This window comes from Xiphophorus hellerii, chromosome 14 (genome assembly GCF_003331165.1).
Source record: "Xiphophorus hellerii strain 12219 chromosome 14, Xiphophorus_hellerii-4.1, whole genome shotgun sequence".
Classification (NCBI taxonomy): Eukaryota; Metazoa; Chordata; class Actinopteri; order Cyprinodontiformes; family Poeciliidae; genus Xiphophorus; species Xiphophorus hellerii.
Window position 1 is genome coordinate 1,098,826 of NC_045685.1, and position 27,485 is coordinate 1,126,310.

The window sequence follows — 27,485 nt, forward strand, 5'->3', positions numbered from 1 at the left end:
TTCTTTATATCAATATTTTATGTTTTATCCTTACACCATAATCACAATTATGAAACACCACAAAAACCCACAAACAATACCCCCCTAACCCTTTCTGTGACTCTGCTTGCTTTTTGTGTTGAGGTGACCACTGCGTTTGCTGTAAGTTTTGTATGCTTGCCTGTACATGGAAAGAAAGGAATGCAAGTGTGTGTAGGTGTGAATTTTGTGAGTTTTTGTTTATAAATTTGTGTGGTCTATGTATGCATTGCTGTTTGCTGAATGTTTCGTGTCTGTTGGTCTGAGAGAAGGCTGCGTGTGTATGGCTATGCCCTAGCATAGAACCCCTACAGAGTTGGTGTGTGAGACAGTTTGATTTTAGAGGTGATGTATGCTTTGTTACATGTTTGCTTGTAACAGCCGGCGTTCCAGCCGGCGCACCCGAGCCCGTTTCAGCCGGCATTCCAGCCGGCGCACCCGAGCCCGTTTCAGTCGGCATTCCAGCCGGCGCACCCGAGCCCGTTCCAGCCGGTGTTCCAGCCGGCGTTCCAGCACTTGTCACACACTTGTCTTGTGGTTTATTGTGTTGGTGGATGGTGAATGAGAATATCATGAACAATTATGTAATGCTTTTACTGCTGGATTTATGTCACAGGTTGCAGGTAAACAGCATACCTGTTCTTATAGAACACATGGCTTTGATGAAGCGCATGGAATCTGTGTTCCATAGAACAAATGAGCTGTGGATTTGCTTCCCCCTTGATAGCTTTTGACATCATTTTGCATATGGAACAGGGGTGGCCATTTGGAAGCAGGCTACCAGATATCATCAAAAAGGGAATAAGCTACCAATTGGACAAGCCATAAAACTTTGTCTCAGGTTACAGATGAAAGATGTTTCCCAGAGCAGGCATCTTTGCTTTGTGGCTCCTAATAAATACCTTTGTTTGCCACCATCCTCAGATAACAGCGAGGACTACCTGGGTGTCATCACATATTTGGGCAGAGCAGAAAACAAAGCAGGGGGAATCAGTGATTTGCATTTTAAGTTCTTAAGGAGTTCTTAACAGTGAATACTCACTGTTGCAAGATATTTATATTGTGGTATGGTTTGGAAGAATAAATTACTTTGGAATTTGTGTTTCATGTTGGAAAAAAAGAACATATTTACAATTGTTTCTTCTCTTTCTCAGCAGGACGCAATTGGGAGACATATCAGGCAGCAACATGCTGTCTTACTCATTTCTGATTCCAGTTCTTAAACCAGACCAATGGAAGATATCACTGCATATTTTATACAATCATGTGACATTTACAATCAGTTCAATTTATAGGATGGGAATCCTTCCAAGTCAGCATCTTCTGAATAACAATTACTGAGATGAAATTGTGTAAAGGAAAAAGAAAAATAAGAAAAATGTTTGTCTATTTGAAATTTAATTCACTCTTAGAGTGGATTGAAGATGGATGTGAAATAGGTTACATCCTGCAGCTTCTTACCATAGGGTGTAAATGTGTTTGCTTGAGTGTGATTGAGAACGAATGAGTTTATTGTGGGAAGTGTTTGAGGGGTTTGAAGAAGCGCTATGTAAATTTGACATCACTTTATTTTCCAACTTGTAGTGAATAGATGTAATGATATGTTTCTTATTTTCAAACTATGTAGAAATAGTAATTTTTTTATTTATAACCACGATAGGGATAAATCTGTTTAATTTTACAGAAGAGTTAATTAAGGTGCGACGCTTTGAAACCAAAGGTCAATGTTTAACTTTTGGTTTTTGTTTTCTTTGCACCCTTTTGTGTCAGCCTGAAGCGATACAGTTGATGCCGACTCGGGATCCGAACAGACCCCGCTGAGGCGAAAACGGCACAGTTGATGCTGACGCTGGGGAGCAGAGCGGGAAGTAGCTGGGCTCAGGCTCCAGTCAGACTTTTTAATCATGTTGCTCCAGTTTTGTTCAAGCCTGTAACAGCCTGTAACACAAAGCAAACACGCTAGCTAGCTAGCTAACTGGCTCAACCTGGCGCTGCTACGGTGATGTAGCTCAACACAAAATACAAACACCCTAGCTAACGCTAGATGCCGCCATACAGCCGAGTGAACACAGTTAGCCAGCTCCTCTGTGTTCCTGGCTATAACACAGAGGAAGCCAACCTGATCCTTGTTGTTATGAATTAACACCACCACCATAACGCATAACAGCATACCAGGAGACCGTGTTATGCCAAACAGGGTCTAACACCCCCCCACTGTCACACACCAGGGTTAAAAGAAGAAAAACGGGAATATTATAGAGATAAAACGCAACCGAAAAACTTTAAATCTAAAACATTTCACAGTCCATCTTGAATTCTAGACGGCGGATTTAGAAAACTTGTGAAACACCTCAAATATTTTTGTTTTTGAGCAAACTATCTTATAAACAATAATATAGACTCCAAATTGATAATTTAATTATATCTTCAGGGAGATAAGGAGAAAAGCCCTATTCCAGGGCAAAATATATGCAAAAAATGGGCTACCAAATTTGATAAATGAATTGGAATTAAAACTCAGGTGTTTCTGGAAAACTGTTTGGAAAATAGAGAAAAAAAATTATAATTGGAGACATTAAAATTAATGGCCTGATTCCACCACCAAAATTAGCCCAACAGGGGGAGGACTCCCTGTGACCTGAAGAACATCATTACGCTATCCAGTGAAGAAACTCTGCACATCACTAACCAAGAGCCAAGGATGGGAGACTGGGGCAGAAGAGCATGATTAATTAGTATAGAGAGGTTCTAGATATTTGCTAGTCTCGCAAATTGTTTATGCTCATTTTATGGTGCTGATAGGTTTTTCTCTTTGCAACTTCTAAATTAGCAAATGTTTTCAAAATACTCAAACAATCTTAATTTAGGATCACTATAAGACAGAAATGTTGTACTCATTTTTATGAACCATGTCATATTTTTGAGATGTTTGATCACTTTAATCTTAAGTACATTAGCTTAGTTTTAACAGGGGGCTGCAGGCCGTTCACTCCTTGCTGTCCTACCTCGTGAGCAACCAGCCACACCAACCCCACCTAGCTGTTTGGAACACTGATTATCCTGAAGTCGCCCTGCAGCTACAATGCCATCTACATTGTTTGCCTCATCTCTGTCTTCATGCGATTGCTGCTAAAGATGGTTTGGGAACACCTGAGCCTCCAGCAGGTCAATACGGGGATCATTAAGGCCAGTCAAGTGACCAGTGAGATGGTAAGGATTAGCCTGGATCTGGTGAGAACCTGGCTGTCGGTGATGAGTATGGAGATGAGGAAGAACTTCATCCAGGTCATGTTCACCTCTCCGATAGAGGCTGCAGAGGATCAAGGACCAGCAGCCGGTGTCCGGGTCCAAAGCCATGACCGGCGAAGAGAGAACTGTCTCTAGAAGCGGCCCGGACTGGGTAGGACGTCAAGCAGTTCCGAATGGCAGCCGGCACTGCATCCATAGTGTTTGGCCGCAGCCAGTCCATGCCAGGAGCAGAGACCATGCTCAGCAAACCTGTGGAGAATCAATATACCAACACCGTTATCGACTTTCTCTTCAGGGTCGCCTGCCAGGTGAACGACTCCACCAACATGGGCCAACTCTCGATGTGAACTGTTGAGAATGGCTGATGTTGTTAGCCCTGAAGATGGACATGTGGCTCCGTGCCAAGCTCAAGCGGCAGTGGTTTGACAAGCTGTTGATGACCGTGGAGCAATCTGAACCAGCCTGGAGATTCTGTGCTTCCTGCTGATCATGTTGCAGTGTCCGGTTATCCTTGCCCATTTCAAGCCGGTGCAGTGAAGCATCGCAGCATGAATGACCAGTGGCAACACCATGATCCTTTGGGGTGTTACTGGAGATGTCCTCTTGGAGGGGGACAAGATTCCTGGTGACAGCTGGAAGGAATGATCCGCTAGATAGCTTAGGATACACATGGACATACTTAATGATTATTGTGGGGTGGTATTATATCACCCCAAGAGGGACTGTTGAGAATAAATAATTCTGTGTTTTCTTCTATCTATTTTAAATAGTTACAAAGCTAAAGCTAAAGCTAAAGGAAATGACATGTTAGGAAACACCCTCAAAGTTAAGGTTAAAATAAATGAGACATTAAGGAATGCCCTCTTCGTCTTCTGGGCGTAGCTTAGGCAGAGGTTGAGAAATTAAATTACAAACTGTTCCTTGATGCCCTTTTGTCCTGCTAGCTCCTAAAGGTAGCATGAGAAATGGACCAGCTGTATTTTGGTATTAATAAACGGAATCCATGAATTCAACTCACTGACTCTTCTTCAACCTCATACATCAAGAACTTAGCATGGAGAAAGGATAATTCTCCACAATACCCAACAAATACACCCAAAACTTCTTGTGTGCAAATTGTTATTGATATGCAAATTAATGCTTAAAGTGCAGTGCTAAATAAAATACAAAAAGTGCTCTTAAAGTTCTATACAGTGACTTAGTTCTAGTAATGAAAATATCTTCATTACAGTTGCAGTTTATTTCGCATGTTTGACTAAGATAGTCAACCTATTGTTTTTGTCAGTTTAAGTTTCTTTATTGTTTATAATAATAATAATAATCATATAAATTAGTAGTTATCAACTAAGTACTATTTTTCTGTATCGAATAAGAATCTCTATCGGCTGATATTGAACCTCAGATATTTGTGTTGGCATCAGAAGTGTACAAAGTGGATCGGTGCATCCCTAGTTTTAACTTAGCAGCTGAATGTTTGCATGACCATGGGTTTTAAAAACCAATGAATTTGACCTTGACAGTGACATATGATGATTCTGCCAAGTTCCCGTTTCGAATGATGTCCAGGGAGATTTTTCCCTGCTCCTCACATGACGAGGACTCAGAAAGAGAAAACTCCACCCTACTCCATCGGAATTCAAGTCTGCAAAGACAAGGAACATGAATGAAAAAAACACAAAAGCTAATTTAGACTATCACCTAAAATACTAGATTGAAAGTGAAAAGGAGCATTACTTACATGTGAGAGGGCCCCATGTTGCCTAAAGGATCAGACACTTTGAACTCCAGGCTGTCTGACAGAAACTCACCATGCAAGTTGATAATATAGGCTATAATTCTTTTGTTAAGCTCAATCTGAGGGAAACGCTGTGACACAAACATACCTGTGAAGAACAGTGAAAGAGTGTTGTGTTATCTAAATGAAGCTGCAGGGCTGCAGATCAACTGGTCACTTTTAGACCCTGGTTCTTCAACCACTGTGGATGAATTTATTTTTTTGTACTTTTTATGACAATGATAAATATAGTACAGTAGACACCTGCTGAATCACCCAATTGTAAATTTTTTTATGTAACATATGGGGTTCCATTTATAAAGTCAGTCAAAAGTTAACAGCCATAATTTGGATTATTAAGTCAGTCATATTTTCGTCATGTTATCTGCAAGCTAATCAAACATTTAGTTTGAAATACTTAGCTTCAATTAAAATGTTTAGTTCAAAACTAAATATTTAGTTAGCAAGCTAAATATTTAGCTCCAAATTTATTCAGTAAGCAAGCTAACTAAATATTTAGAAAGCTCATAGTTTTACTAGCTCAGAGCTAGCTAAATACTTGAGAGCTCCAGACTGTGTGACAGAAACTTCTCATGTGAATATGTGAATTCATAATATTGGCTATAGTTCTTTTGTTAAGCTCAATCTGAAGGGAGAACTTTGACATATTTAGTTAACTGAATGTTTGACAAATATTTAGCTAGCTCATAGTAACTAAGGCAGGACCACTATTTATCTGGTATCAAAAATAAGTCTGGTATAAAAAAATCAAAACTGAAAAGTACAAAATGGCAGCAAGGGGAAGGGACAAGCATTCAGATGTAGGGCAAGTAATGACACATAATTATTCTGACCTGTGGTAATGTTTTCAAGGTAGCCAAAATATGGTGGACGAATAATGCAGAATATCAGCTCATCTTCTCTGCTACCACTATCCTGAGCCTTCAGCTCTTGAGAAGTCACAAAAATCACATATCTGCCATCGGGTAAAAGCTCTGGTTTCCAAAGTGGGACTAGCCTTATTACTTCTGGTGAAGATTTATCCAAAGGCTTGATCTGAAAAAAGAACCAGAGGATGTTTGAGGCAAGACTACTTTGTCCATTGGGAAGCTTTTAGAACTCTACATGCTAACAGAGGACAAATATGTGATACAAAAATCACGTTAAGTCACAAACTGGTTCCATTATCCCCCACCTGAATGGTGAAAAACACAGGCTCTGTTTGCAGCTGTCCATCTAGCAGAAAGCCTTGACTGGAGGAGTCGGATGCTGTGAAAGCAAATCGGTCAATCTGTGATGGTCCTCCATCATGTCTATATGTTACCTCCAGCTCCTTTATGTGTTTCTGTGTGAAGTTTGAGCCAGCAGTCAGTGTGACACCAGCTCGTTCCAGCTTCCCGTACTGTGGAGGCTGTCGCAGAACAAAAGTCAGAGCCCTGGGTGGAGTGTCAGGGTCAGATAAGGAGAGGAGTTCTGGACCAAGGATCATGGCAGAACCTTGTGGGACCTGGAGACCTTTGTTGGACGTTAGCGATGGCAGAACACGATCCACAATTTCCACGCACAGCTCAAAGCTTCCATTTCGGCTAGTCTTACCGTTGCTTATAACAAACCTGTGAAAACATGCAACAGACTATGTGTTAGCTTGCAGAATCTGGCCAAAGGCAAACTTACCAAAGCAGTCTAGTTCTTTGACTGAAACCTATATGTGGGATTTGATTTAGGTTATGATGGACACAGTTAGTTAAACGCGAAAATAGATTCTTGATGTCTGGACTGGAGTGTTGTCATAAAATTATGAGTAGTTAGTTAGCTAGCCCAGACTCATTACAAGAGTCCAGTATTTACATCGCTTATTAATATGGTCTGTTAACATGTTTCTTTTTGGGGGCCACACACACAAAATGCTTTCTCATAAATTATTTATAAGTGGTGGAGGCTTCCTCACTGGTTCCAACTGAGAGCTATTCATCAGTCCCATGAGACGTCTTAATTAGCCGACTGTCATCCACAATGGCAACTGAAGAAGCATTGACCCCCTCACAGGTTTTTGCTATTTTGTCATTTTTGAATACTTCAAATCATCATATACATTTTAAAATCATCCAAGGCAACAGTACTACAGTAAATGGGTGGAAATCCTGGGGAGGGTTGGGAGGGTCCGGACCCTCCCCAATCTTGGAAAAGTCTAGTCCAAAAACAAAGATCAGAAAAGAAAACTTTGTATTTAAACAATATCAATATGAAAAGGCGAAAGAAACAAAGAATGAAGTAAATCCACCATTCATCAAAGAAAAAAATAAGAATGAATTTGTAGGTCCACCCCAGCCATTGTTAGAACATTGGTTCAGTCCAAAATGTATGAGTGGTACAGGCTCCATCAGAGCCGCTAAAGTGAGGAGCTAACTGTGGCTCTGCAGCATAAAGAAATCCCTTCAGTAAGTAAATACTTAAAGCAAAAGCCAAGTAACACCTTTGATTTACTTTCACTGTTCAATAGGAAGAAACACATTAACAGTAAAAATTAGGCTGCAGTTCATTATTTTATTACTTCAGCTGAATCATGATAATAATAATAATAATAATAATAATAATAATAATAATAATAATAATAATAATAATACATTTTATTTGTAACGCACCTTACATTTCAAAGAAATCTCAAAGTGCTACAGAGACGAAAATAGATTATAAAACTTACAATAAAACATACAATAATACATCTCACACCAAATGGTAACAAATTAAAACTTACAATTTAAAAAAGCTAACAGATCTAAAAAGCCTGTTTAAAAAGGTGTGTCTTAAGACCTTTTTTGAAGGCCTCCACACCTTGTGGGCCTCTCAGAGACTCTGGGAGGACATTCCAAAGCCGCGGAGCTACTGCCTGAAAGGCCCTGTCTCCCATGGTGGCAAGCTTGGTCTTTGGTTGATGCAGGCGGTGAGAGGAGGTGGAACGAAGGCTTCGAGAGCAAAACTAGCAAGGTAGCAAATATCTCAATTATATAAGAGTTGTCCCCCTGACTCTTATGTTAATGAGAAGAGTTTGAAACGGTTCCCACACAGCTCACTGTGTGGGAACCGAGACCAGAGACATAGAGAAAAACAGAAATGTATGCTTTTAACCATCTTCAACATACAGCCTCTAAAACGACACACACAAAAATCTGGATATTTTTCTATAAAAACTCTGGTGCTTTGAGCATTAGGTTTAAGTTATGATACTTCCCAGACCTACGTTATTTCTACCAACGTATAGATTCTCAGCCATCCAAGACTGAGATTTAGTCCTTTTTAGTAAAAAAGATTTAAATATAAAGCAACTTATAATTTAAATAACACATAAATTGTATTGAGAGCCACTACAATAAATCAATATTTATGAGGAATTTTATCAAGTGGAGTTACTCATTAAAATTAGTTTTTATTTGTAGCCTTAAATTTTTGTGAAGGTGTACCTGTCGGGTTCTGGGGGTCTTGGTCCTTCTTTTTTTTTTTTCCTTTTTTCTTTTCCCCTCTTCCTGGTGTCAGTCTGTAGCACCACTGTGGCCCACTAGATGGAGCCAGAGGCTGTCTACCTGGGAGGCGCGCCCAGGGGTTTTACGCACCTGGCGGTCGTTATCTCATCATCCTCTGGAGGTTAAAGAAGCTGACTGCCAGCACTTCGACGCCGGAGTGTTTTACCTACTTGGTACACTGAGCCCCTCGAGGTTAGTCCTCTGAGTTTGTTTTTTCCTCTAAGTAACTCTTCGTTGTCCTCTGTGCTCTTCAGGAATCGTTTTCGCCTCGAGACCATTTGGATTCCCCAGAGTGACTTTCATCCTGGCTTTTTGGATAAAGCCCTCCTCGTGACGCCGTGGACGTTACCCACTGGTTGCCCGAGTTCAGTCTTCACCTCTCCTGTCAGATCTCAAGATTCTCAGTTGTCATCGGCTGGCAGTCGGACCTCGCCTCCACCTCCGTCAAGACATCACCTACCTGCCCGCCCTCCACCGCAGCCTCCTTGCTTAGGAACCCACAGACTATCTCCCTGATTGAGATCATTCCTTCCCACGTAAGAACCGATCTGTTTCCATCATAACTCCCGTTTCCCAGTTGACCCGAACTCACCATCTCCTCCTGTTCGCAGTTTTCCGCTGTCTTCCAGACTCCACCCCAGGATCCCCACCACATCACTTAACTTTGCCTCAATAAAATCCTTAACTGATTTCTGTTCCCTGTGGTGTTCTGCATGTGGGCAAAAGCTTTAACGCCAACATGACAGAACACTCCGGCCAGCAGGCAAGCCCCGCAGACGCCATCAGACGAACACTATCGGAACAACAGTCACAACTTCACACTCATGAGTCCGCCCTACGAGAATTAAGTGCCCGTCAAGCCGAGACTAACCAGCGCCTAACTGATCTAATGAATTTCCTACAGAAATCTGTTCCGCAGGCTACGCCTCCAGACCCCGCGCCGGCTCCCGACCCTGCTCCGCCAGCGCGTCCTTCTTACTCGGAGGTTCGACCTCCTACCCCGGAAAGATTCTCTGGAGACATATACAGGTGCAAGGGGTTCATTTTGCAATGCTCTTTAATTTTTAACCACTCTCCCCAGAGTTTCCCTCATGACGGCGCAAAGATCGCCTATGTTCTGTCTCTGCTGTCCGGTCGAGCGCTAGATTGGGCCGAGGCAAGATTTCCATCTCCCACTGATTTCGGGTGTACGTTTGACGCTTTCCTGAAAGAGTTTAGGCAAGTTTTCAGTCAAGACCAAGATAAAACATTTAACTCTCGTGAATTGTGGAAAATTAAACAGGGGCAGCGAACGGTAGCCGACTTTGCCGTCGATTTCAGGGTGAAGGCTGCAGCTTCTAATTGGAACTCGGCGGCACTAAAGAGTGTATATTTTCATGCACTAAATGAGCAGATCAAAGATGAACTAGCCACGCTAGATGAACCCGAGACATTAGAGGATCTCATAAGTTTGACCATTCGTCTCGATAACAGAATCCGGTCCCGCGCGAAAGAGAGAAATCGGAGAGAACCACCTATTAGAACTTTAACATCTGCTACTCCCTCTCCCTCCGCTCTCAGTCTTCCACGTCCGCCAAGTCCCCCAGGTCCGGAACCGATGCAAATTGGTCATACTCGCCTCACCCCAGCTGAGCGTCATAGGAGAATGACTTCCCGCCTGTGTTTGTATTGTGGTTCACCTGATCACTTCATAGCTCATTGCCCAACTCGGTTAAACCCCCGGGTCCACCAGTAAAGGCGAGGGAACTGGTGGACCGTTTAGAAAAGGGGGATTCACCTCGCTTGCTATTATCGGCAACATTAATCGACCGCGATCAGTCACTTCCGTTGTCTGTCTTTATAGATTCGGGCTGCGAACAGAATCTCATTGATTCAGCACTAGTTCAGCAGCTGTCCATAGAAACCACCCCATTAACCGTTCCCCTTTGTGTCTCAGCTTTGGATGGAAAACCCCTTCCTAAAATCACCCATCAGACCAAACCGTTGAAGTTAGTTATTTCTGGAAATCATAGTGAGATCATTTCGTTTTTTGTTTTTCCCACCGTAAGCTCCTCCGTAATCCTAGGGTTTAAATGGTTGCAACAGCATAATCCCCACATCAACTGGACTGACAGACATGTGGAATCCTGGTCCACTTTTTGTCATCAATCCTGTCTCCGCTCAGCAGTTCCACCAGGTCCTCCCACGGCTAAACCAAAGGAGGCAGACATGCCTGATCTCTCCACCATCCCACCCGAGTACCATGATTTAGCCCCAGTTTTTAGTAAGTCAAAAGCACTCTCTCTACCACCACACCGTCCATATGACTGCGCGATCGACCTTCTCCCCGGGGCGCCACTTCCCTCTAGCCGGCTGTACAACATTTCTCGACCTGAACGGGAAACCATGGAGGGTTACATCAGAGACTCTTTAGCGGCCGGGATCATCCGCCCATCCTCCTCTCCCTTAGGGGCGGGGTTTTTTTTTGTAGGCAAGAAGGACGGTTCGCTGCGGCCATGCATAGACTACAGGGGCTTAAATCAAATTACAGTAAAAAATAAATATCCTCTGCCCCTGTTATCTTCAGCTTTCGAGCCAGTGCATGACGCCACTATTTTCACCAAATTAGATCTAAGGAACGCCTATCATTTACTCCGTATTCGTCACGGGGATGAATGGAAAACCGCGTTTAAAACACCTATCGGACACTTTGAATATTTGGTCATGCCGTTTGGCTTGTCTAATGCTCCCGCTTTCTTTCAAGCTCTTGTAAACGATGTTCTGAGAGACTTTCTGAATATCTTCGTTTTCGTCTACCTAGATGATATTTTAATCTACTCCAAGTCCCTCGAAGACCACAAGCATCACGTTCGTCTAGTTTTACAACGGCTCCTAGAAAACAAGCTCTATGTAAAAGCTGAGAAATGCGAGTTCCACAAGCCATCCGTCTCTTTCCTGGGATTCATCCTTGAGGGTGGGCAGGTAAGGCCAACGGAGGAAAAGATCAAGGCTGTGCTGGAATGGCCAATCCCGGAAACACGCAAACAACTCCAAAGATTCCTCGGATTTGCCAATTTCTATCGCCGCTTTATCCGCAACTATAGTCAGACAGCCTTACCGTTAACTGCCCTCACTTCGACCAAGATTCCATTTAGTTGGACTCCCGAGGCGGATGCGGCTTTCATTAAGCTAAAGACTCGGTTTTCTAACGCACCCGTGCTAATCCAACCTGATCCTAAGAAACAGTTTGTCGTTGAAGTGGACGCATCTGACACTGGAGTAGGAGCTGTTCTTTCCCAAGTCTCCGAGGCTGATAATAAAATTCATCCTTGTGCATTCTTCTCCCGTAGGTTGTCCCCCCCAGAACGCAACTATGATGTGGGCGATCGGGAGCTTCTGGCTATTAAACTAGCCCTGGAGGAGTGGCGGCACTGGTTGGAGGGCGCTGAACATCCCGTGCTGGTCTGGACGGATCATAAGAACCTCTCTTATCTACAAGCCGCTAAAAGGCTAAATCCCCGTCAGTCCCGTTGGTCCCTTTTCTTTTCCAGGTTTAATCTATCCATTTCCTACCGTCCCGGCTCACGTAACATCAAACCTGATGCCCTGTCCCGCCTCCATTCTCCGGATGATTGGGAGAAAGGTCCTGCCTCCATTCTGCCCCCCAGTTGCACCGTAGCCGTTGTTACTTGGGAGATAGAGGACCTAATTAAACAGGCACAACAATCTGAACCAGCCCCTGACTCCTGTCCTTCACATAAGATCTATGTTCCCTCCTCTGTCCGAGCCCGTTTTCTTAACTGGATCCACTCATCCAGGTTTTCCGGACACCCAGGCATCAGTCGCACTATTGCGCTAATAAACCGCAAGTTTTGGTGGTCATCCATTCACAAAGATGTTAAGGAATTTGTGCTAGCTTGTCCTGTCTGTTCCAGAAATAAACCATCCCATCAGCCCCCTTCAGGTCTCCTGCAACCCTTACACATTCCGAAACGACCCTGGTCCCATATCGCTATCGATTTTGTAACAGGCTTACCTTCGTCTAAAGGCATGACCACCATTTTTACTGTTATCGACAGGTTCTCCAAAGCTTGCCACCTAATTCCGCTTAGGAGGCTCCCTTCTGCATTTCAGACAGCTCAACTCCTGGTCAAACATGTTTTCCGTCTACATGGTATTCCACAGGAAATATTATCTGATCGAGGTCCACAATTCATATCTCAGATCTGGAGGAACTTCTGCTCAGCGCTTGGCGCAAAGGTGTTGTTAACCTCTGGTTTTCATCCGCAGACTAACGGCCAGACGGAACGTTTGAACCAGGAACTGGAGTCAACCCTCCGCTGCTTCACATCCACCAACCCCTCAGACTGGAATCAGTTTCTTCCTTGGGTGGAGTATGCTCATAATTCACATATTTCTGCTGCCACCAGTTTGTCCCCTTTTGAAGCTTCCCTGGGTTATCAGCCTCCGTTGCTCTCCTCCGAAGAACGTGACTTAGCCGTTACCTCAGTGCAACACCACATCCGCCGCTGTCAGAAGATCTGGAGAACCACTGTCACCACACTTAACAACACCGCCGAACAAAACAAACGCCTCGCTGACCGCAAACGGACTCCCGCTCCCCGTTACACCCTTGGACAAAAGGTTTGGTTATCTTCCCGGAATATTCCCCTTAAATCCATGTCTAGAAAGCTCTCTCCTAGGTTCATTGGTCCGTTTTGCATTGAACGCATCATCAGCCCGTCAGCTGTTCGTCTGCGTCTCCCGGCTTCCCTGCGAGTTCATCCCACGTTCCATGTCTCACAGATTAAACCTGTCCAGACCAGTGCGCTTTGCCCTCCTCCAGAGCCCCCTCCTCCCGCCCGTGTCGTTGATGGCCATCCGGCTTATTCTGTCCGCCGGATCGTGGACTCCCGTCGGCGAGGTCGTGGGTGGCAGTACCTCGTCGACTGGGAGGGCTACGGTCCGGAGGATCGTTCTTGGGTCCCTCGATCTTTTATCCTTGATCCTTCTCTTATTACTGATTATGTTTCGTCGCTTCCCTCCTGCTCTTCTCGGCCGCCGGGTGGCGACCGTTGAGGGGGGGGTACTGTCGGGTTCTGGGGGTCTTGGTCCTTCTTTTTTTTTTTTCCTTTTTTCTTTTCCCCTCTTCCTGGTGTCAGTCTGTAGCACCACTGTGGCCCACTAGATGGAGCCAGAGGCTGTCTACCTGGGAGGCGCGCCCAGGGGTTTTACGCACCTGGCGGTCGTTATCTCATCATCCTCTGGAGGTTAAAGAAGCTGACTGCCAGCACTTCGACGCCGGAGTGTTTTACCTACTTGGTACACTGAGCCCCTCGAGGTTAGTCCTCTGAGTTTGTTTTTTCCTCTAAGTAACTCTTCGTTGTCCTCTGTGCTCTTCAGGAATCGTTTTCGCCTCGAGACCATTTGGATTCCCCAGAGTGACTTTCATCCTGGCTTTTTGGATAAAGCCCTCCTCGTGACGCCGTGGACGTTACCCACTGGTTGCCCGAGTTCAGTCTTCACCTCTCCTGTCAGATCTCAAGATTCTCAGTTGTCATCGGCTGGCAGTCGGACCTCGCCTCCACCTCCGTCAAGACATCACCTACCTGCCCGCCCTCCACCGCAGCCTCCTTGCTTAGGAACCCACAGACTATCTCCCTGATTGAGATCATTCCTTCCCACGTAAGAACCGATCTGTTTCCATCATAACTCCCGTTTCCCAGTTGACCCGAACTCACCATCTCCTCCTGTTCGCAGTTTTCCGCTGTCTTCCAGACTCCACCCCAGGATCCCCACCACATCACTTAACTTTGCCTCAATAAAATCCTTAACTGATTTCTGTTCCCTGTGGTGTTCTGCATGTGGGCAAAAGCTTTAACGCCAACATGACAGTACCAGAGATTATATCTGTGCCACTGAACCAAGCTTATATCTAAACATTTAAATTTTATTTTGACTTTTATGGGTCTCAATAGATTGGTTACTGAGAAAAACACAGGTTTGTGCATTAACACTTACTAGTTATTTTTAGTCTTGCAGCTTGAACACATTAAAAACTTTTTAACCCACATTTTACGATACATTTCACTGTAACTTTGCCGAACCCTCCAAAATTGCTCTTAAAAAATTTCCCTACTTAATGTCCCCCCCAATAATGAAATGGTATTTCCTCCTTTCTACAGTACTAACTTTGCTTCTGTGCAGCCATTTTTATATCAAAGATAATATTGGTACAAAGCGATTCTCAAATTATGATTCAGATTTGAAAGTGAAATAATTAAGCTATCCAAACTAAGATGGCCCTATGTAAAAAAAAAAAAAAATTAAATACACCCTAAACCACATAACTCTGTCACTCTTGGCAAAGATAGCTGTTTTAGAGTCATTACCATCACAACTGGCAATGGGTCTTTTCCATCAATTTTCCTTGTGACACTTCCATAAGTTTCTTTATCTGAATAAAAACTTCTCTTCTCCAGTATATTTCTTCTATGCCCTGTCTACATTTCTGCCTACCTCAGCCAAAAATTATGATACCTGGTGATGTTAAGTCTGAAGTCCATACTTTTGAGGCCAATTCACCACTTCTGTTTGATTCTCCAAGCTTTGATCCATTTTTTTTTTCTGCTGACATACATGCTCAGACTCAACTGTACCGCTGTGCCTGTGAGATTTCCTTATGTACTGGAAATCCTGCCACCATGAACAAAAGCCGATACAACAGTGAATTCAGACTTGTTCGAAGAAGCTCAGACAAGATCACAGTTTCCCTCTTCCATTTTTTTCTGTGCTTCTGAGCTCCTACATAAGTACACTATTTTTTTTGTTTCCTTTTTTGAAGGTTTTTTGGCTAAGACTGCTTTTGTTTGAGAGAAGTCAGACAAGAAAGTGGATAATGAATTAGGGGGAAGACAATTGGCAAAGGATATCAGGCCAGGACTGGAACCGGTGAGGTCTGTGTCAAGGACTAAGGCCTCCATACTTGGATTGTGCTTCACCCTTTTCCCCAAAGTGGATGTGTTTTACTTTGCCATTGTGTCAGTCACTACATTCCTGTGAAACTGCTGTGGTCAAACAGTCGGAGACGCAGTCACAGGCCATCACTAGAGGTCTGCAAGGCCTCATTAACTTAAACGTGTTCTTATTGCTCTGTACATCCTTCACTTTCTGTCAAATCAGATGCCAAATCAGATCTGATGTGTCTAGGTTTTTAAATGAATTGCTCATAAAACAGCTTGCATTTCTCCAAAGTCACACATAGTCAACTACTGAATAGGCTCCTTTGTTGAGAAATGTTGTGCCTTTTACATATTACTAGCTCTCATAGTATGTTTAAAAAGCTTATAGGTATTCACACTCACTGAAAGCTTTCTGTTGCTTTGCTGGCTTGGTTGTCATGGATGTAAGCAACAAGGTTTGCTGCAATGTCCATTTGGCTGAAGGTGGAGATGATCACTCCTGGATGTTTGATGTACTCTATGTGCCCATGAGCAGGTGGGTTGGTGATAACATATAGAAGCTCCTCTGGCTTGTCTGTACCATCTGTGGCTAGCAGAACATCAGTGGTGAGAACAACACGCTCACCAAGGCTGACATTTACTGGTTTCACAAAGATGGCAATGTTTTCTGAAATCACAAGCATAAGAAATATTAGTTATAATTAAAGCATGTCTGTGTACAAAATGTAGTCCTATTAATCATACCTACTGTGGTTCCACAAAAATTCAACACAAGACATTGCTACCATTCATTTGCTACCATTTACCATTCACTGCTACCATTCATTTCCTATGAGGTGACAATCACACACCGCCAATTTTAAGCTAGTACATATTGACATGCACATGTGGGTCAGCAACGGAAAACAAAAAAGTTGAAAAATGTTAAATCTTAGTTGCTGTCTGTGCCTTCATTATTGTGTCCCAGGCGTTAGGTTTCACCCCAGGTGGAGGAAACCTTTGCTGGTAGATGTTTCTATAAATTAGGTTGTGTATTTCTAAAGTGCATTAAAATTGTGTGTAATGGGATATTGAAGCTCCATTTGTTGCTTACTTTAGAGTCAACCCTCATTCCCTGTGTGTCTATAACACAGTAAAATTGATGTGCAGGATCAGGCCATATAGAGCATATAGAGCCAAAGATCCTACTGCTGTGTAGTGTTGCCTGTTTTAGGTCATATGGCATGGTAAATATTGGCAAACCTATCCTGAGGACCAACTCCCCAACTGGCCCCGTCCTTTTCCATGGAGCACTGACTGGGGCTTTGAACTCCCCAGAGATCACTGCCAAAGAAAAGCTTGACCACCCTTAAGATATGAGAGTTTGGGAAGAACTCTGGCCAGCCACACATGATGGCCACCCACCTACATCCCAAAACCCAAGGATCCCTCAGATAAACCAGGAGCCCAGGAGCAAGCAGTACATATTGACATGCACATGTGGGTTATTTATCTGGTCAACATCCCAAATAAATAACCCCAAATTAAGCTCCTCATTTGTTGTATTCCCTTTTTGGCACTTATTGCATTTACGTAATTTTATTTTGTATAATATATAATGGACTTCCGGTGTTTGATTTAATGCTTTTATTTTTGATAAGAGAGCTTCTGCTGTTTATATTGTAGAACGGTAGCTTAATGACGGAAAAGGAATGGAAAACAAGTTGCAACAAGGTTGTAAAATGTATCTTATTAGCGGCCCCCTTGATAGAGGCACAAGGTATGTTTATTTTTTAAATAAGTATATTTCTTTTATTGATTGGTTGGAATTGTGCATTTCTTTTATTGTATAGAAATACTAGAGCATAGTTTTGAATTAGAGTTGATATTTTTAGTAGTGAATGTTATGTTTTGGTTGATACGTTACGGTTGTAAGAGCGTGTTTTTGTAGCTTACACCAGTATTTCCCAACTCTGGTCCTCTAGGCACACTGCTCTACATGTTTTAGGTAATTCCTTGCTTCAGTCCAGCTAATTTCAATTGATGACTGATTGACAGGAGTTTATTGAACTGCAATCAGTTGAATCAGGCACATTAAAACAGGGAAACCTCTAAAACATGTAGAACAGTGTGCGTTGAGGACCAGTGTTGGGAAACACTGGCTTGCACTGTTTTTTTGGGTGTGTGTGTCAGCTCTTACGGTGAAACTCAGTGTTTACTCCCTATAAACCTCACTGTTCATCAGTAAAGCCAAAATCCTTTATTTGAGCATTTGAGAGGGGGGGGGTCTGCTACATTCACTCACGCACCCCCCCCCCCCCCCCCCCCCACACACACACACACACACTTTCACCTAAGCACCAACACTATTTTTTTACTGTGGAGTTCTATTAATTTTTTTAATTCAGAAAATTAAAGTACAGGTAGTCTTATGCACTGTACATGCACTGTATAGCAGCATGCATTCTTTGTCATACTGAAAAGCTGCCAAAGAATACCAAATATAGGTGGTTTTCTTCTGCCAAAAAGTGATTAAGACCTGTTTCTTGCCAGTGAAATGCAATTTCACTCAAAGTGATTATAACATATAGATATGGTTAATAGATTTGTTGTATCTATGTAGATGTGCTTCAATTCCCTTCTGTGTTTTTATTTAGGCGGTATTAAAGGAATTACATAGGAATCCTTATAGCATTTCAGTGTCAACAAAGGTAGGTCTTCCAGATTCTGAGCACCTAATTGTAGTTTGTAAGTGGTTGACAGGTAGTTATTTTAGATTTCTTGTATACCTGTCTTAAAATGCAAGGGATACTGGGCCTCGGTCGGGCTGGTGGGATGGCACACAGCGGGAAATTTCCCTTATTTTTAAATCCAAATGGAATAAACCTCTTAACTGCATCAAACTCTACTGCGCATGAGGGACACTTTCAGATCGTTGCCCGTTCACACTGGAGAACATATACAGGTCGCATATGTTTGGCAGTGTGAATGGCCCCCGCAAAAAATCTGATTTGACAAAAAATTTGGAATTGGGTCACTTCAGGGTGCAGTGTGAATGCAGCCTAAGTGTGAGCGTGAGAAGAAGTTTTGAGTTCAAGTGTTACAAGTTTTGAGAAGAAAGACATGAAGTCCTGCTTTCAAAATGAAAATGGAAGCAAAACTGTTAAAAGTTTTCAACAAAAGACATGAAGTACTATTTTCAGACTGAAAATGTGTGCTCTTGGATTATGGCAGGAAAATTCCTCCATAGAAAGGAGGTTTACTGCATCACAGAATCTTTCCAGTTTATTCATGACTGTGACCATTTGACAATAGTTAATATGACTCTGGTCTGCATAGCTCTTCTGCCTATCCAACTGAATAAATAAACTGCATACCATAAAATATATCCTATTATCACATTTCCTTCTAGGTTGACTCTTAAACATTATTGTAGCTGCGATGCTCATGTATACTGGCAACCAGAGGAATATCAATAGAAAAGAATTTCATCTCAACCCATGTCTAATCAAGAATGTAAGACTAAATTCCCTCACCTTTCTCCAGCTCTTTGACAAAAATGTGAAAGTGCTGTGGTGGTGATTGATTCTTTCCATCCATCAGGTGGAAAACAAAGAAGTCCTGTGTTTTAATAGCATAATGGCCAGTGTGTTTGTAACGTAGCAGGTTCATATCCACCATGTCCTGGGTACATCTCCTCCCAGGTGTAAGTGTCACCCACTTATTGGCTTCCTAAAACAGACATAATCAATCAATCAATCAATCAATCAATCAATCAATCAATCAATCAATCAATCAATCAATCAATCAATCAAATTTTATAGCACATTTCAGCAGCAAGGCATTTCAAAGTGCTTTACATCATTACAAACACAGAAACACAATGCAGGATAGAATCAGCAATCAAAACACAGCATTAAGTAAAGTTCTATCAATAAATTTGTAATTGATTACATTTCAAATACAATTCTAAACAGGTGGGTTTTTAGTCGAGATTTAAAGGAAGTCAGTGTTTCAGCTGTTTTACAGTTTTCTGGAAGTTTGTTCCAAATTTGTGGTGCATAGATGCTGAAAGCTGCTTCTCCTCGTTTGGTTCTGGTTCTGGGGATGCAGAGCAGACCAGAACCAGAACCTGAGAAGTCTGGAAGGTTGATACAACAACAGCAGATCTTTAATGTATTGTGGTGCTAAGCCATTCAGTGATTTATAAACTAACAACAGTATTTTAAAGTCTATTCTTTGAGCTACAGGGAGCCAGTGTAGGGACTTTAAAACTGGTGTTATGTGCTCTATCTTCCTGGTTTAAGTGAGAACGCGAGCAGCAGCATTCTGGATCAGCTGCAGCTGTTTAATTGATTTGTTGGACAGACCTGTGAAGACGCTGTTGCAGTAATCAATGCAACTGAAGATAAACGCATGGATGAGTTTCTCTAGATCTGGCTGAGACATTAGTCCTTTAATCCTGGAAATGTTCTTCAGGTGATAGAAGCCCGACTTTGTAACTGTCTTTATGTGGCTCTGGAGGTTCAGGTCAGAGTCCATCACTACTCCCAGGTTTCGGACCTGATCACTGGTTTTTAGTTGCAATAACTGAAGCTGTGCATTGACTCTAGATCTATCACTCTAGATTGTTCCTTTTTAGGTCCAAAAATAATAACTTCAGTTTTGCTTCTGTTCAGCTGGAGAAAGTTTTGGCACATCCACACATTTATCTGTTCTAAGCATCTGTTCAGTGATTGGATGGGCTCTGACTCACCTGGTGACATCGTAATGTAGAGCTGTGTGTCATCTGCATAGTTATGGTAACTAATATTATTTCCTGTTATAACCTGAGCTAGTGGGAGCATATAAATATTGAATAGGAGGCGTCCTAAGTAGTGAGAATCAAGGGCCCTTCAGTTGATCTCTTACCAGCAGTGCAGGACTTATTAAACAGTCTGTCAATAAATATACAATTCAAAAAGTATACAGTGTTTACATGTTTATTTAACAGGGTAGATACAAAGGCAATCAGTGAATCATGTAGGGTTTTTTAAACTCCCAACGCAAATTTGTGATTTGTGTTAGAGATTTTTAGGTTATAAATGATTCTCAGGTTATTACAAATTTCTTCTTTTAACGGCAAAATAAATGCACTTTCTTGTGTTCTGTTTTTTTGGAAAACCAGGGGCCTTTTTTTGGAAAAACAGAACACAAAAAAGCACACTGCAGGCTAACAGATGCTGGACATTGTAGCAGTCACTGTTAGTCCTTCTCCAACATAAACAAATGTTTGAATTCCCTCACTAGCATTTAGTCCTTCAGCTCTGGAGAGTATTTGTAAGAAGTCATTCATTCGATTTTCAGGTGTGTTTGAGAAGGGATGGGAATTTGGTTCATATTGTTTTATTCTTCTAAAACAGTAGATACAAATACCACTTTTAGAACCTCTATTTCTGAACATCTGTGTTACATGTTACAAAACATTGGCAATACATGTTTAAAATGCTCCATCACTGGACTAACCTGAAGTTGAAGTATTCCTTGGGTTGGAACACGTTCAAAAATGTACATGATTTCTGTGGAGGGTGTATCTTTGTCCTTTGCAAACAATGTAATGCTGGATATAACTTTGGCTTCTCCTGGTTCCACCTCCAGTCCATTGTTCCTGTGGCCCACAGTGTCATTTTCCTCTCAAAAATCACATGGAAACTGACTTTAAACAAGAACTCTAGACAATATGATTATCAAACCTGATCATATGAGGCTCTTCGTCATTCACTGGCACCACTTCAACTATCACCTGTCTTTGGAGCTTATGTTTGCCATCAGTCAGCTGAATTATAAAACTGTCTTTCATGGTTTCACTGTCGTCATGCAGATACACTAGATCCAAACCTGGCATAAGATTGGGACACAAAATTAATATGACAGAAAGAAAGAGAGAGAGAACAAGACTTTTAGTTGATAACAGGAAGGCTACACTTAAAATAGTAAGCTGCTCTGTTAAAGTGTTTTGATCTGTCTGTCTGAAAATCCAGGATTTAGAAATGGTGGCAGCTCTTTAAAAATCTCAGAATTAAGTGCAACCATTCTCTGCAGAAGGCACGGGGTGACTTGTGCTTTAGAAATGGACAGCTACACTATACATGACAGTTGCTATTATAATTTATATTTATAACTTATCATTATACATAATTTATATAAAATGTACCATTTTTAATATCTGTCATAGTAAAGTCAACCACAGGAGACCATAGGTTGGGTTCCTGTCTCTTAGAGATTGGGTTTCCAGTCCTGTGACAGATGATGCTGCCATGGCGAGGAGTTATGACCACAGAGAAAAGCAAGGCATTCTTGGGGATGTCCAGGTCCATTGCATGGAACACTGATGAGTCCAGGTGCTTCATTTCTCCCTCTTGTACCTTAGGACACAACAAATCAAACAGTCAATTTATTCTATCCACATTCTGTAAACAAGCTCTAATGGGATGAAGAAGGACATGTTTGGGTGTGAACTTACTGTGATGTTGTGTGCCATAAATTCTGGGATTTCATCATTTGTTGGGTTAATTATGATATAGAAAGGGATGTTAGCAGAATTATGCTTGCCATCTGAGACACAAAGCATGAGCTGGTCAGCTGTGGGCTCCATCTTCTGGTGTCTGGACTGTACATAGTTTATATGACCCTCTGTGATGTCCTTGTAGAGAAAGGAAGCTGGAGAAAAGGAGGCAACACCAAACAAATGAAACTGCTTATTTTCCCTGTATTCCAATAAACAGTATTCTGATGCTTACCTATGCTTATGCCTCTGTTGCTTTTCTCAAAGCCAGGACTAGGGAGGACATTTTCTATGTAACCAAACTGGGGAGGAGAAATCAGCCTGACAACAAGCTTGTCTAGGACTGTGTCCATGTCAGAGGCCTTCAAATGAGCAGCAGTTATAAGGGAAGTCCCACCTTCATCTACTGTAAAAATGTCACCTGGGACCACCAAAAAACAGTTCATGTCATTCTACTCCATGTAATAAATATGTTGCTTACAAATTTACTGTTTCATACAATAGCAAACACAAGCCCCCTAAAAACTCAAATCCCATGCACAAAAACTTGGGGCTTCATGTATAAAAGAGTAAGAAATTTTCACACTAAAAATTGGCATACGGACACATTTAGAAAAGTGCAGCATACAAAAAAACTTCAGATGTATGAAGCCCTGCGACAGACTGGTGTACCCCTCCTCTCGCCCGGAACGTTAGCTGGAGATAGACACCAGCACACCTCCTGACCCCACTAGGGACAAGGGTATACAGAAAATGGATGGATGGATGGATGCATAAAGCCATGCGTACGCACATATCTGCGCACCTTTTCTTTAGAAATTCCAATTTGCAGTAAACAGAGAACAGCTGCTGGTCCGCCCTGTCACCACCCATAAATACATATGTTAATTAGTATAAATACCCGGAAGACTGCCGCAATAACCATGGCTTGAAGAAGTATAAGTATTTATACTTTATATATATATATATGTATATATAACTTTTAAAGGTGCTTTCAGGGCACAGAAGGTCACTTCACAAAAAATAAAAATAAATCATAAAGAAAAAATTCCAAATAGACAAAGAAAAAAATAAGGAGATCCAAGTGCAAATGCTTGTTTGAACAGCAGAGTGTTCAGCCAGGATTTAAAAAAAAAACACAGCATGCTAGAGAGTCCTGTGCAGTGATTGGGGAATGTACACATCTTTCCGCAGATATATGTGTGATTGTCTATACACCTTGAGCACCTTAAAAATAATCAAACCTGTTTGGAGCTAATCTGCTAATCCGACACCATTTTCTCTTTCAGTGAGAATGAAATTATTCATCAGACAACATGCATTTCATGCGCTTTGGCGCACAGACAAATGTGTTCCATCTTTGTGTAGCAAAAACTGAAGAGATTTACTATTTACATTCAAGTGAGGTTTTCACATCCTTTTTATTTAATGTTGTTCAGTTTCATCGTTTACGTTTAAAATTATGAATAACCAGCAGGTTTGATGCTTCTTGGTCTAAATTACACTGATTGAGTCAGTGTATTTAGGTGAGTTTTGGCGCCTTCTAGTTTGTTATTGCCCCCCAAAAAAGTTTGAGTGACTGCCACACATTTTCAAAGCAGGTAAAAAGTGTGCATATATATTTACGCAAACTTTCATGCCAAGTTCCTTTTTTGTACATGCCGACTTGTGAATATAGCCCCGCACATTTTTTATGCGTCCGCACACTTTATACATGAGGCCCCTGGTTTTCAGCCCACCTGTTGCCAATGAAGGAGGCTGATTGTCAACAGGAAACACTGTGATGTGGAGGTCATAGACAGGAAGACTGTCCCATGACTGGGAGATGCCTTTGTTCCTGGTGGGAGTTTCCCCACCGCAGCATAAAGCTGATGTTTTTATTTCTCCATCAGAAATGACAAATGTGATGGTGTCATGTAGAGGAGATACTCCAATCTCCAACCCTAAAAGAATCAGAAAAAAACACTTTTAAGACTGAACCCCAGATGTGCTGTCCATTTACTGTATGGACTGTTTGAATGTATGCATTGTTTTGTGCATACATGAATCATCCTGTGCACAGGTGAATTGTCTTGTGCATTTGTGAATCTCGCTCTGTGCATTTGTGAATATTGAGACTGTGTTAGCTCCATAGACCTGCCACACCAAATCCTATAAACCCCCCTGAAGTTGGTGATTGTAATGAGATCAGATGCTGGGTATAAAAAAAATGTCTGAAACTGTTTTTAATATTTTAAATTTATATAATATTAAATAATTAGATTTATTCTTTCATATATCAGTATTCATGCAAATGTTTTGCCAGGTTATTGACAAGTGATCTTACTTTTTGTAGGTACATGTTTAAGTAAAATAAACATTGTTCTTTTATTCTATAAACTACTGACATGTCTGAAATTCCGAGCAAAAACTTTGTATTTATTTGCAAAAAATGAGAAATGGTAAAAATAACAAAAAAGATGCAGTTCTTCAGACTTCAAATAATATTAATAACAACATTAACATTATTAAGAGATTAGAAATCAATATTCAGTGGAATAGTCATGAGGTTTTCAATGGGGTTCAGTGCGCTGGTCACTTATTTATATCCTGTGAGCTTGGTGAGTTCTCAGGTGTTTGTTTACCTGTGTATCTGTAAGAGATGAGGCCTGCTGTGATGTCTGATTGGATGAAGCGATCTACAACAACAGCGTTTCGCAGAACCACCCCATGGTAAGGCTGCCGGGCAATCAGAAACCCAAGGCTGCTGTTGTCACTATCAGCATCAGTGGCAAAGATGTACTCTGAAGTGATGATTATTTCTTCTCCTTCTGGACACCTGAGAACTGGTTTCAAACCAGTAACCATCACTGGGAGCTCATCATTTATGGGCGTTACCTACAGACAGCAATGTATCCAGATTAATAGGTAGGATTTACACATTTATTACAGATTTTCTGAGGTTGTGCAGTTACCGTTACAGGCAGAACAAAACTGACTAAATTAATGCCGTCTGTTGCAGTGAGAACTATGGTGTCCTCTGTAGTTTCTGAGCCATCATGATTGTACCTGTAAGAGCAAATGACCAGAGTAATGGTTTAAATTATCATACGCCAAAGGTTTTCTTGGATAATTTTGGGGAAAAAAACATGGTTATTAACGCTTCAGTAACCCTACACACAACAGGGTTGTGAAAAGTTTACAGGTATCTTCTTGTTTTATTTTTTGTCACAGTTAAATGTTTCAAATCATAGATAAACTGAGTAAATACAAAAAGCTATTTTTAAAATATGACCATCTTTTAAAATTTCTCATCTTCTTCACATGATATTCAAGGAGAGCTTTATTCTTTAGGATGGGAAGGGGGAGGTTTGCTCTTCTCATCCGACATAAAAAGTGCACACTTTGCTGCACTTTCTTCACCAGGTCAGAGGTTTGGAGGGACCAAGTCAAAGTGTCAGTGACCTGTATCCCCAGGAATTTGATGTTCCTGACCTGTTCCACTGTGGCATCATTGATGAGGAGGGGTGTGTGACTTGGCTGATTTTTCCTGAAATCAACAACAATTTCTTCATTCAGGATTAGATGGTTTGTAACACACCAGTCCACCAGATGTTTCACCTCATCTCTGTAGGAGAGTCTGTTGTTGTCCTTGATGACACCCACTACTGTTGTATTGTCCGCATACTTAATGACATGGTTCGTACTGAACCTTGCTTGGCAGTCAGTCATGGGTCATCAGGGTGAAGATCAGTGGGTTCAGTAAGCAGCCCTGGGGGGAGTGAGTGCTGAGGGAGATGACCCTTGAAGCATTTTTACCAACCCTCACAAACTGAGGGTTGTCTGTGAGGAAATCCAGCAGCCATTTACACAGGGGGGTGTTGAGACCAAGGGGAGCTAGTTTGCTCAGCAGGTGCTGGGGGATGATTGTTTTGAATGCTGAGCTGAAGTCCAGAAACAGCATTCGCACATGAGTATTCTTCTCCTCCAGATGATTCAGGCTTAGGTGCACTGTGGTGGAAACAGTTTCCTCTGTGCAGCAGTTGGAGAGGCAAACTGGAGTGAATCTTAGAGACGTCCTCCATACACTTCAGGATGTATGCAGACACTGATTTGGCATACTCCTCAACATAGGTGTGATTGTTTGCAGTTACAGCTTTCCTGAATACATCCCAGTCTGTGCATTCAAAACAGTTCTGTAATGCTGACACAGATCCTGCAAGCCAGGCTGTCACCTGCTTCTCAATGGGTTTTCCTCTGATGAGCAGGGGCTTATATGCAGGAATTAACATAACAGAAAGATAGTCGGATGATCCAATGTACGGGCGTGGTGCTGCCTTGAATGCTGCCTTAATATTTGTGTAGGCTCTATCCAGCCTACACAAATATGTAGGCTGGATAGAGCCTACATATATTGCAACTTTGAGCCTCTAGTTGCAAAGTTCACATGCTGATGGAAATGAGGGAGAACTGTCTTCATATTGGCCTGATTGAAGTCTCCAGCAACAATGAAAACACCCTCTGGATCTATATATTGCAAGTCACTGATGAAGCTGTAGAGCACACAGAGCCTCCTTAATGTTGGCACTAGGAGGGATATAAACAGCAGTGATGATGATGCTAAATTCCTTAGGCATATAGAAGGGTCTGCATTTCCTGGTCAAAAACTCGATGTCTGGAGAGCCATGAGATGAGACCACCTTGGCAATAATGCACCAGCTGTTATTAGTGTAGATGCAAGCACCGCCCCCTCTGGTTTTACCACTGAGTGCTCTACTCCTATCCAAACAGAATATTGTCATTCCCGCTATGTTGACAGTGTTATTGGTAATAGAGGAGTTTAGCCATGTCTCAGTTAGAATTATGGCACAGCAGTTACTCATCTCACGATTTGATGTTATATCCAGCTTTAAGTAGTTCATTTTGTTCTCCAGAGACCGTACGTTAGCGAGCAAGATAGATGGGAGCGGCGTTCTCCAAGGGTTACACTTTAGCTTCGCTGTTAGTCCCTCCTGGCTGCCACGCTTGCGCTTCCTTTCACAGCTTCTCCGTCTCCTCCAGGTGCGGCGCTAGCTGGTGGTGGCATTCACTGCTTCATTGGTCACTGGGTCTGGCTGGCATAATAGTCTAAGGCTGTCTAGAGTTTCCAGAATTTCAGGTTCCACTGTCAGGATATGTGCAGTTTTAAGATAAACTGAAGATCATATATTACCCTGCCATTATTATGCCAGAGGTTTACTGTTGTAGTAGCCGGTATAAATGTCTTTTCATGCCTAATAAATCTCATCATTCACCACATTTCTGTTGGCTGGTTGGCCAAGTTAAAATGCAAGTGGAGAAATTTAGCTCAATGGGAGAAATCTCAGTACTGAAGGAGATGAGAATAGAGCGAAACTGTGTAGGAAGAGCAATGACCCGGCTACCTTCACGAGTACCTCCTATACAATTTCAAATAAATTGAATGTTGAAATCAAGCAGGATGT

At 42.0% G+C, this 27,485-nt stretch overlaps 1 protein-coding gene across 7 annotated transcripts in view; it reads right to left on the bottom strand.

Moving 5' to 3' along the window:
* Positions 1–27,485, bottom strand: part of frem1a (Fras1 related extracellular matrix 1a) — a 73,014-nt gene that overhangs the window by 17,386 nt on the left and 28,143 nt on the right. For 5 of the 7 annotated variants that reach the window (XM_032583179.1, XM_032583182.1, XM_032583180.1 and 2 more), the window contains 14 exons: positions 24,978–25,071; positions 24,648–24,900; positions 23,763–23,966; positions 22,259–22,444; positions 21,982–22,178; positions 21,673–21,883; positions 21,212–21,356; positions 20,985–21,126; positions 19,016–19,211; positions 15,903–16,167; positions 6,237–6,654; positions 5,896–6,097; positions 5,006–5,150; positions 4,780–4,909 (listed from right to left, as the gene is read on the bottom strand). In XM_032583179.1, coding sequence (XP_032439070.1) covers positions 4,780–4,909; positions 5,006–5,150; positions 5,896–6,097; positions 6,237–6,654; positions 15,903–16,167; positions 19,016–19,211; positions 20,985–21,126; positions 21,212–21,356; positions 21,673–21,883; positions 21,982–22,178; positions 22,259–22,444; positions 23,763–23,966; positions 24,648–24,900; positions 24,978–25,071 — 2,788 coding nt within the window. The other 2 variants (XM_032583185.1, XM_032583186.1) reach the window with 2 other exon arrangements.